This window comes from Convolutriloba macropyga, chromosome 10 (assembly GCF_964194025.1).
Source record: "Convolutriloba macropyga chromosome 10, txConMacr16.3, whole genome shotgun sequence".
Taxonomy (NCBI): domain Eukaryota; kingdom Metazoa; phylum Xenacoelomorpha; order Acoela; family Convolutidae; genus Convolutriloba; species Convolutriloba macropyga.
This window is the reverse complement of record NC_134477.1, coordinates 11,417,616-11,429,246: the sequence shown is the minus strand read 5'-3', so window position 1 is coordinate 11,429,246 and position 11,631 is coordinate 11,417,616. Positions and strand designations below refer to the sequence as shown.

Here is an 11,631-nt window from a genome sequence, read left to right as displayed (position 1 = left end):
CATAAGCAATAATGAGCAAGAAACTCGACCTGAGTACACCACCTTAATTGAGAAGGTTAAACAGTTTTGATTATCTAAAAAAACTAACCTTTATCTGTCGCAATTACCTCCAATTCGAGAAACTCGGGTAGCACTTCTGCGTCTAAACGTTCCCCGTTACTAATCCAGCCGGAACTCTCGTTAATTGAAAATAACTTGGAAGTATTACTAGCTGCTATTGAATATACAATTTCTCCATTTAAACCAGAGTCTTTGTCTGTAGCTCTGACCTGAAACACGGGTTCAGAAATTTTCGTTTCTTCTGCCAGCTCTATAAGGAAAACATTTTCCTCGAAAACTGGATAATTTTCGTTTTCATCGCATATTATTATCTCTATCGTAGTTTTAGTTACGGTCGGGTCACAATTCGTGTAATCTCGACAATTGTGAGCTTTCACTGTAAGGTTATAGCTGTTTTGTAACTCACAGTCGAAACTCACTAAAGTTTTCAGATAGAAGCGGCCATTTTCTTCAGTAATTTTGAAAGCGTCGAATTTGTTCACAAGTTCAAGGTCAGTCACACCAGCATTTCTCTGGTCTGCATTGGTTACTTCAAAATAACCAACAACAAAATTGACGTCACCATTTTCAGGAATATCACAATCATACAAATTTTTCAAATCTGATGTAAAGTTAATTTCAAGTTCAAAATTTCTTGCTGCGTATATACGAAGATTCCACTTTAACGTGCTTCTTAAAGAAATTTCGCCCTTATCTTCTGCATAAATTGTGAAGGAATAGTTTTTCCCGATTTTATCGCCGAAACGATTTGCCGATTTGATTTCACCCGTTTTTGAGTTTAAATTTAAATAATTCTTCATTTCCTGATAGTCGCCCGCGTCTGCAAAACTGTACTCGACCTCACTGTTTCGACCGGGCGAGTCATTATCCTTTGCCTCAAGGACAAAAATTGTGTCACGAACTTTAAAGCCTCCATCAATGGTTGTGACGATATCATTGGCAGGAAAATAGGGTGCGTTGTCATTGACGTCAGAGATCTCAATGTAGAGCGCATAGCTGTCCGAATTATCTGAGCAAATATCAAAAATTAGCTAGAAGAAATCTAGCTTGAACGCAATTGACATCAAAACCCTGCTGAAATTTCTGGGTAATTGAGTAAAAAAAACTATGAAAAGAACAAAGGTCAAATTTAAACAGCTCACTTGAAATTTGCTTACTAGCGTCCACAATTCAAGTCTAATTTTTCGTCCAAAAACCCTCCAACAGCGTTAAATAAAAGTATGCCTGTATAAATGGCTATTAGATTAAACCATTCTTGCAGTCTGTTCTAAATTTGATACTTTAGAAGAGCAATAGTGTAAAAAAAACTTACAAATTAATTTCCGTTTAAAAAGGTCAGATATAAAAAATTTATCATTGACGATGCTATTTCCTTACCTGAATTATAACACTGAATCAAGTCAAATTCTTTCAACAGTTCCAGTTTCCACATACTTTTCTCCAAAAATTTACATTTCTTCAAATTTGAATTTTTAATCCCCCGCTATGAGCGCAACATTTAGAATGCAGAAGAAGGATCGAAAAAAAATGTTTAAGTATAATTTAAAAAAAAGCTATTCGATTCTCTTTTCGCACTATCAAACTAGATAATAAAACTGATTTTCATTTATTAACTAAAAAGAGTCGCATTAGGCCAAGTGAGTTCTTTAAAAGGAAAAACATAAACCAATGGCAAATAAGTAGCACTAGGGGTTGTTCTTCAATGTTCAATTCCAAATAATTGTTAAGTGGCCAACAAGCATAAATGATAAACATTCAAAAATATCTTCATTGTGTAACATCATTAGGATCTTTTCCATTTTTGCCCCCTCACCCCAGTACCTAATACACCCCCAGTTACGGAGCACGTGTCATTATATGGTAAATCAATAAGGGGTGACAGAAATACGCACCCACTAAGCTGAGGTCGAAAGTGGAAATGATACAATTATTATTAAGCAATTAGTAACAAAAACACTAAATTTGCGAACAGTCTATGCCTTCGAGATATCAACAATATCATTTACATATGACAGATCACCACCATTATGCGCAGCAATAATTGAATGAACCGTTTTTATTTTTGCTTTAACAAAACCTGGTACCAAAAACTGAGAATTCATTATACGATAATTTGATAAATCCAAAGATGCTATATTACAGAAATTAATTTAAAGATTTTTGTCAAAAGTTTTATATTAAATAATTGTTTCCCAGTAAAAAAAATTAAATTGAACATTTGAAAAGACTATTTTTCTTTGCATATATATCTACATAACCCTGTTTTAGTGAGTTTTTAGAAATATAAAGGATTCTGCAGCAGATAAAAATCTATTGTGTATATTCACCACCAATCATAGAGCGAAAGACTCCATTCTCTTTTAACTACAGGATGAGACACCTTTTGTATATACTTACCGGCATATATATATATATATATATATATATATATATATATATATATGCGGTGTTGTTTATACTTGCCACCGTAAATATTAAAGTTTACTTGCACTGTTTTCCTGAGTTGTTTAGTCAGTCAGAGTTAGGTAAGTGTACTTTGCGCGCAGAAATAAGTAGTTATAACCCAAGAAAACTTAAGGCTGTTAAAAGAGACCAAGTAGTTTTGGGTTTAGTTCCTTGACTAACTATTTAGCAAAAATCAAACCTTCATTGAAAATAAAAAAAGTTTCGTCCTCTTTCCAAAGAAATGTGTCTGTTTTGATCCCAATATTTGTGGCCTCTTTTAATCCTACCATATGAATTTTGTAATGTCACTTTGGTACCCATTGAATAAAACAAAATTGGCCAACGTTAGACAAATTGCACTGGGACGATCAGCTATAGTTTGATAATCTTTGAGTTGAGTTGGGACATGCAAAGTAGGGATAATTTCCCGGCAGCTATGGTGAAAAGTACTCATAATATAGACTAAAAAACCTCTGAGTGGAGACCAGCACGACTCAAATAACTGCTCTGCTCGAAGAGTAGTCAAAGTCAGTTATGAATAACTGCCATTTTGAAAATGATATCAAAATGATTATAATTTGTTGAGCAGTTTGAAAGTGTTCTCTAACTCTTCTCGGCGATGACATCGAATTTTTCTTCGATTTAAACTTACCAGGGTCGAGAGCGGAAACTTTGAATTCAAAGTTATCTACCGTCTCGCGATCTAAAGGTTTTTTAAGTTTTATCTTGGGAATTATAACTCCGCCAGAGCCCGATTCCTGTACCAGCTCGAATGTGCCCAAACTGATTCCATAACAGCAACTCTCACAATCTAGCAAATATTTTTGAACGCCGTTTCCAGCCGGGTCCGGGTCGCTTGCAACTTGCAGAGGAAAATATGTGTTCAAGGAAGTATCTTCTGGTATAGTTAACCTGTCAACTTTTGACCTGAATTTCGGAGGATTTCTGTTTCCGTCTACAACTTTGACTTCGATTGTCATTATTTCCATAGGAGATAAGCAGACCAGGTTCAAAAACAAAGAGCACTGTGCGTTTGGGTCGAAGGTTGTGAACGGGCAATCATGAGTCGATTCACGGCTAACTCGTTTGATCAGAAAAATATCCCATGACCAATAATTTACGTTGAAATGATCTGATGATTTGATAATTCCATTTGTATCTTTGCACGTCTTCGCTAGTTCGGACCCGGCAATGTTTCCAATTACAGTTCCAGTCGGCAAACTATCAGTCATCTCGAATGTAAAATCCCAACACTGAACAAAAATTTTTGGGCCAGGATTACACATTATTGTAACCACCGTAATAACCAATGATTTTATCAACTTTTCCAGCACCATAGCTTATAAAAATGTACAGTAAGAATGAAAAGAGGTCAATTAGTCAAGAGACACTGAAATTATTTCTGTTATAGACAATAATAGAGCGCAGTTCATTATTAGCAGAAGGTCAATCTTCAATGATGACCGTCCAAACAAACATAGAAATGTATACAAACAAAATATCCAGTTTGGCATAAGGTTGTAAATATTGTCTGGGTTAATTGAACCAAATAAACAGTGTGTTCAAAGGGGCTGCCTATTAAATGTTTTCACATTTTCACATGATCGAAGATTATGCTACTACAAAAAATTCGGATGAATACAGAATTTTGTCCGAGGAAAGATTAAAAAACATTTATATGCCCATTTCAAGGAAACAACCTTAAACTAAGAGCCGGCCTGTTTTTTACCACCATTTTTACTGTGAGATCTATGTTCATGATTTTCTGATTGCTTGTCTTGTTTGGTCAACATTTTTTTCTTGTCTTCGGTTTTTCAAACTTTTACATACCATTATCATTGCATTCAGTAATTTTCCTTCTAGAGAAACTGCTTTTAAGATTATTAGGAAAACAAATTCTTGCAAGATTCAGGCAAGATTCTTGCAAGACTTTGAATTCCACAACGACGTCTTTGAGTTCTGAAACCTGTCTCAACGTCATAATCGGTAATTCAAATTACTAACCGCGGAGTTTTAAACAGCCATTTAAAAGTTTTGCGCAAGATTCATTTCTTGCAAGATTAAAAGGAGATAGTACAAACTAAATAAATATTTCCGAAATAAAAATTGCTAAACTATGATGTGTTGTCTTATGTTTGGTTCACTATGTAATTCTATTATAACTTACGTGGTTTTATTTAAATTGGACGAAATCGGTAGGCAATCTTAGAACTCGACTAAGACCAGACGAAATCAATGCTAGCTTTGCTTCGATTTGGTTACTAGCTTTCGCATTGTTGCCGACCAAAAAGCGATGCTCTTGCTTTTGAGTTTAACATGATTACTGATACTTTAAAAAAAATTGATCTGAATTTCGCACTTCTTGATTACATCAGCTTTAACACTTCTATAACTGCAACACAGGAACTCCTAAAACTTTTTGGGAACTCAAATTCTACTAAAAAACAGCTACTTTTCTAACACCAATTAGAGCAAGCTCTGGCGTTAGCAGTAGAAAATAAATTTGAAAAATTGAATTCCAATTGAAGTTAACGGCAGGTAAACGTTTGATAACAAAAATATCAAGTTTTATCAATTTGAAAATATTTATGTTTGGTTTACAAAAATTTTTCTGAAAGATTTTTATAGTTAGTAGATTACTCCAGTTGATGTTTTAGTTCATTAGTACTTACGAAGACAAGTTCTGAGCAAGAGCTAAATGCTGATCATAATTGATTTGAAAGGGTCAAAATCTTTTTCAAACTGAAAAATCAAGTCTTTTTGAATGAAAATCAAAAAAGCTCCACTTAAAATGAGCGGGTTAGATTCTGATCATATTTGAAGATCAGCAGGTCGTCAAAAAACACAAACAATTGATAGAACCAAAGACTGACGGTAGATGTTTATAGTCTGCATAGGTAAAAACAGATGAAATTGGTCCACGAAATCAACCTAATTTTAATCAAGACCTTGGATACACTCCTATTGCTGTATTAGTAATTTACTTTACAGTGCGCAGCTAAAGGTTTCAACAAGTAAAAACTACTTCTCAATTTGATTCGAAATTTCTTAAGTGCACGCAAATTGGTAATTTATCTCCACAAAAACATTATGAATTTAAAATTACAAGGTAACGAAATTTAATTCAAATTACAATTAACCAAATGTAAGTATACCAACTGTCTGATATAAATCATAGTTAACTCAATTTTTAAATTTTTTTCATTTAAATGGTTTTCTAATTCTGTTTCGTGGATTTCCTCTAAAGCGATCGTTATTCAAACAAAAATGTACCTGCTTGATTATGTGAAAATTCTAACTTTTTACTTTCAATCAAAATTTTATGTCGTTAAAGGAAACGTACCCCTAATGCTTATTGTATAACGAATCTGAGTTCACACATAGTCTAGCAACGTAAATTGTGCAGGTAAATTTACCTTTTTGTTTTATGAACAAAAATGCTGACAAACTGTGCAGGAGAAATCTGTGAGAATATGTGGTAGAAAAATAGCCGACAGATTGCCAAATAATAGCCACGAAATAGACCATCGAGACCTGTTATAACAACAAAAAAGATATAAGCAAGGAAAAAATTGTATGTGACCATTTTTGTTTTTTTCCCCGCGACAAAATAATTACAATATATCCATCAAAATCCAAAATCTTTCATAGAACTATTCAGACCTTTTGGGCAATAGGGCTGTTTGCTAGTTGAACTATTTTTGCGTTCAACGACCGATGATAACTTAAAACAATTAAAGTTCTAGCGCTTAGAATTCGTTTTTCGAGGGAGGTAAGTCTGGTATGATAAGAAACTGGTAACGTTATTGACTCGGTTAAAAATGGGAGTGAGAAATTTAGTTGGAAAGCGATAGTAGTAGTAGTGAAATTTAAAATGTCAAATGGTGCAAAAATCATTGATGGAGACGACGGATTTAAAAAATCTCTGCATGAATAATAGTCTTTCTAATTTTTCGCGGCTATTAATAACACGTAGTTTTCAGTACGTGCTTATAGTTGCAAGTTCTAGAGTTTTGTCCTTATAATCTTCAAAAAGATGTTCAGTCCTCAAACAAGTTATAACGTACTTTTCAATAATCTCAATTTCACCATTCCCAAATCGATTTTCGATCTTCGTTATAGCTCTCGAAACCTCTTCGCTCTCGGAGTTCTCAGGTTGCCCCGATCGAGTACTTCGGTGATTTCGGCGGCTCTGGTTGGGAGTTGTTTGGCGTAGCAATTGACCTGGGTTTATTTTTTACTAAATAGCGCCCAATTTTTTTCGCAACCTGGAAATTTTCTTCCCAAAGTTTTGAAGATACTGCAGGTACATTTCTTGGGTGTTCCAACAGTCTAAGAGTTCGATGTCACCGTAAAATATAACTGTGTTGGGTTGACATATGTGTATGGGGGAGGGCAAAATTCAAGGTTAACTTACCATTACTAATATTACCATTACTACCTCACTTTTAAATATAACCTTCAGACGCTTTCTCATCCCGTGTACAATTTCGGTGCTAAATCGCTGGCATTTTAACCAAGCAACGATCAACTTCAATTCAAAGTTAATTCGATTCATATACACCACGCTGCTTGATAAATTTTGAGAACAGTTATGTTCAGCAAAAGGTTCCTTTGGTCTCTGGGTTTAATGAAACTATGTAAAAATTATTGCTTATAATTTTATTTCAAATTCTTCGCTGAATTTTTAACTTAAAGCACTGAAATTCCGTAAGAGACATGCTAAAGTGAGAACTTTTTCATTTTAAGTGTTTTGAGATCTTTTCTGGTCATTGGTTACATTTTTATTGTCCTCCTCGATAGTCGCAGCATATAAGTAGTTCAAGAGAATTGATCTTACCTATTTTTATTTTTTAAATGTTCTCTTTCTTTTAGATTAGCTTTCTTAAATCAGTATTTTTTGCAAAAAAATAACAATTTCCGCAATTTTTTGTTGCTGATGAAACCATTTTTTGTGGCTCCTCTGCTCAATTGGTGAAATTTTTATTGAAGCATTTTTTCCTTCCTTCAACAATTAAGATCGTTCTCATTTTTGGAACTTAAGAACTTACCGTGGAAAAGAAACTGTTTTTTATGTTTTCTGTGTTTATGGACAATTCTATTCGCGTGAATGCAAATTTTTTCTTTCTTCTTTATGATCATGATCACTTAAGCTTCAACGTTAGCAGTCAACAATAAGGATAATAAAATAAATCAGTCTGAACATTTTTGTTTAGATTCGACATCAGTTTCGTTTATTTGCTCGTGAGACTTCATTTCGACAAAGATGACAGTTGATAAAAGTTTTTGTCACCATGGGAAATTTCAAGTCAAACAAGTCCCAAAGGACCCATCAATATCTCAATTTCCCTCTCCCAAACTGAATCGCGGTCCTCGTTTGTTCTAGAAGATTCTTCTAACACCGAGGTCTCGGGTGATTCCCTTTGTGGGCTATCCTGCTGGTCTGTAGAGAAGGAATCGCTAGTTTCAGACTCGTTCTTTGTTGCTGTTCTTGAATCTGATTGGCTGGTCGTAGCAACAGCTGAACTTGTTGCAGTCGAAAGCGATGTGTTCGTAATCTCCGATGCAGAATTGACCGCATCTGGCTGATTGCGATTCGGTGTTGATTCTTTTCTCGAAACTCTTCTGTTTTTTGGCCTAAAATTGTTTTTTTTTGTTGTCCACGTGAGTTTTTAGAGCATTCAACGCATTTCATTTTAAAAATTGGCTGAAATTCGCTGGCACATTGACCCGACTTTTTGTTTTCATAAGCAGCTTATTTGATATTTGTTTTAGTTGTTTATCGCGAATTTTACGACGGCAACAACAAAGATCAATAGCAATTTTTGACCAATAGTCGATATACGGCCTAATACGAGCATTTAATTAAGAACGCCAACTCGAGTCTAAAGATGTCCAAACTATTGTTCTATCTATTGAAAGTTGATCATCCATAATTTTACAATTTTCAAGTTTTTATAGATAGTGGCCAGTAGTAAATGTAACACATGTTGTTTTTCTTTCGAAGAAGTAAATTATTATCGGGTGTTTTAATCTGTGTTTCTCATCTACTTTGCGAAAAAAAAACAGTGAATTGGAAAAATGGTGCTTAGTTAGAGTTCATTTTGACACAAAGTTCAAGTTGAGCACAAGTTTTGGAGTTAACTATTGGTTTTGAGTGCAGCCTTTGTAATGCTAACGAATCTATCGAAAAATAAAAGTTTTTTAACCAAATTTTAAAAAACAGGTTTGTATAGTGGAACAAACAAGCTGATCGAATGAGAAAATAAACAAAGCGCTTTCTTTGAATTTCATACAGAGTCTCAATCTGTACTTTTCAAGCTGGATTTTCTCATTAAGGTGATCAATAGAAAATAAAGTCTATCGATAGAAATTAAACTGTATCGCTTTTCATCAGCTAGTTTTCATCACCTACTAATAGTACCAGAAGTTCAATTTTAAGTTTATAACCTACGTCAAAATAACATTTTTTTGACACTAGCGTTGGTTTTAATTTTGGGATCTTTTCCGTTTATGCCCCCCTCCAGAGTACGTGCCCTTACATATAGTAAATCTTTATGTAAAAATATTGCACGTGCTTCTGGAGAGTGCAAATAATATGCACCCAATAAGCTGGGGGGGGGGGGGGGGATGTTGCACAAACGGAAAAAAGTTAATTTTGTTAAAAGTAATTGCTTTTGTTTGACCACATGCTCTGCTGACTGGTATTTTTACGTATTTTGATGAAGAACTTATGAGTACAACAGTAGATCACAACAAAAATTCCTGGATAAATTGTGTTTTATTATGGCCATTTCTCGGTTCAAGGTTCATTTTATCGGGGCTGTTCCACTTTGAAAAGGAACTATGCTCTAAAAAGAAGAATCTTGCAAGTAAAATAAATGACATATGCAGTATGTTGAACGATTCTTGCAAGGTTTTGAATTCTTCGATAAATAGAGTCTGTTCACATCTAATACCATCCACAACTGTGGCCATAACTGTTTTTATATCTCCTGTGTACGTATTTTTTGTGTCTAGCTGTATCTGCAGCCGTCTTAAGTTTTGATTTCTTTAAAACTTGCAAACTACAAGCGCGTTGTGCAATCTTGCTTCAACCGACTACCAATTCAGGTAAAATTGTAAAACAGATCTAATTTCTCAAAATCCACAACGTTGAAAAAATTTCTTTCCTCGTTGCATTTGATTTTTAAGACTCGCCTGGAGCCACACAGCCATTTTAAAAATTTACAAGGTAAGCAATGAAAATCTCATATGTATATTTTCCAACTGAATTTGTTTAGTTACTTACTACCACCTAAAAGGGTAAAATTTACTTCTGAATACCGCTGAAGCCTTGCACGCGTCAATAATTCATTGTAAGCTAGATACTGTATAGCTTTTCGTCAGATATTTTTATGGTGAGTATTTTTTTAAAAAAAAACTTGATTATTAAAAAAACTATCATGCACCTGTCACACCCAAAAAAGTCAATACAGCTACAACTATTCAACAGTTCAAGTGGACCATCTTACTGAACAAAACTGCGTCAAATTACGTGACAATTTAATAAAATTGGTGGTTAAAATAACTGACCTTGTTGACTGACTTCCATTGCTTTTCTCCACAATCACTTGTTCTGAATCACCTTGATTGTGGGTTTCAACGCTTGTTGATGACAAATTGTTTTGCTGTTCCAAAACACCGGTTCCACTTCCCCCTTGGCTATTATTGTTAAGGTAAAGTTGATTTAAAGATTTTGATAAAAATGCCATTGTCCCTCTATTTCTGTAACTGGCTACGTCCGTCGGGTTACTGATGATTGACATTGCTTACACTTTTAGCCCAAGTTGAAATGTAACCCAGAAACAACATTGAAAACGCAAAAAATGCGAAAAAATTGTTGAAGTAAAAATTGAACTATATCTAACGGTAAAGATTTGTACTAATGGTGATAAAATTGCACTGGATTATTTTCTACAATTTTCAACGCATGAGTCAAATTTGGAAAAGATTTAATTAACCGGGTTATGTTCTGAAAAATTAGCACTGAAATTAGAACTTCAACAAGGAGGCTCCCTATTTTGCTATGGAAAATAATGTTCCGACCCAGCTCATGCATAATTTGGTCTCAATTGCCTACCAATTGGCCAATTCGAGGACACATAAACAAACTTTACAGAAGTATTTCATGTTTTGGTACTCAGTGTTGGATAGACTCTACGAAAAGGATACTTCTATACAAAAAGGGTAAAGGGTTCACACCAATGCGATCAAATTTCTTCATTTTATTAGAATTAATACTCGAACAAATAAATTGACAGACTTGAAAACAACTCTTAAAATATACTTAACCAGTGAAAAACTTATTTTACCAAAACAGAACAAAAGCGGAGAATAAAAGTCTATCTGTTTTCAAAGTAAATCTTAAACTTTAGGGCCCTTCAAGTATTAAATGGCCTCCCCGGGTTGCTCATCATACACAATTCTTAGTAGTCATACAAGGATCATATATGATTTCCTAGAAATCATTCAGGGATCATACAAAAAAATTCAAGGTATAAAAACTGTATATCTTTCATTTCTTTTGATGTTGAAAAAATTTCCTGGAAATCATACAAGGTCATATATGACACATAAAACATTGATTGGATTCACAAATTCCCGTATAATGTAGTCAGAGGATATAATAAGTTATTATATCGCATTTGCATTCCACATTTCATTCTTTGTGTGGGCGAAAAGAATTACTTTCCAATTTAAATACATTCAGAAAACGAATTTGAGGTCATTTGCAAAAAATTTTCCAAATATTTTTTTATAAATGAGCATTTATAGGTATAAACTGGCTTCAGAGAATATCAGAACTATATTTATCTATTTGGACTTTCTCATTAATAGCGTGCCCAACTTTGCAAAAGATATTGTACGTTTGGGTCTTTTGGCGGATCACAAAGTGATGCCGGCGATTCACATAGGTGAGTCCTGGCCGAATGAAATTTTTAAAAGACATAAATGGTTAAATATTTTTGAAAAATAGATGTATGATTCTTGGTATTCATACTAGGATCATATATGATTTCTTAGTAGTCATACAAGGTTCATATATGATTTCCCAGTAGTCATGTATGATTTTTTAGTAGTCAT

At 34.0% G+C, this 11,631-nt stretch overlaps 2 protein-coding genes and 1 pseudogene across 2 annotated transcripts in view; 1 reads left to right on the top strand and 2 right to left on the bottom strand.

Moving 5' to 3' along the window:
• LOC142348497 (protocadherin Fat 4-like) overlaps positions 1–3,922 on the bottom strand; it is a 35,464-nt gene extending 31,542 nt beyond the window's left edge. The window contains exons 1-2 of the mRNA XM_075399873.1: positions 3,158–3,922; positions 89–1,069 (exon numbers count right to left, since the gene is read on the bottom strand). Coding sequence (XP_075255988.1) covers positions 89–1,069; positions 3,158–3,842 — 1,666 coding nt within the window. The 5' untranslated portion in view covers positions 3,843–3,922. The remainder of the gene's footprint in view (positions 1–88; positions 1,070–3,157) is intronic.
• Positions 1–11,631, top strand: part of LOC142348566 (dynein axonemal heavy chain 7-like) — a 460,211-nt pseudogene that overhangs the window by 280,545 nt on the left and 168,035 nt on the right.
• On the bottom strand, positions 7,409–10,894 carry LOC142348565 (uncharacterized). Its single transcript, XM_075399951.1, has 2 exons — positions 10,081–10,894; positions 7,409–8,142 (listed from the first exon to the last, which is right to left on the bottom strand). The coding sequence occupies exons 1-2, from the start codon at positions 10,311–10,313 to the stop codon at positions 7,815–7,817; spliced, it is 561 nt and encodes a 186-aa protein (XP_075256066.1). The 5' UTR covers positions 10,314–10,894; the 3' UTR covers positions 7,409–7,814.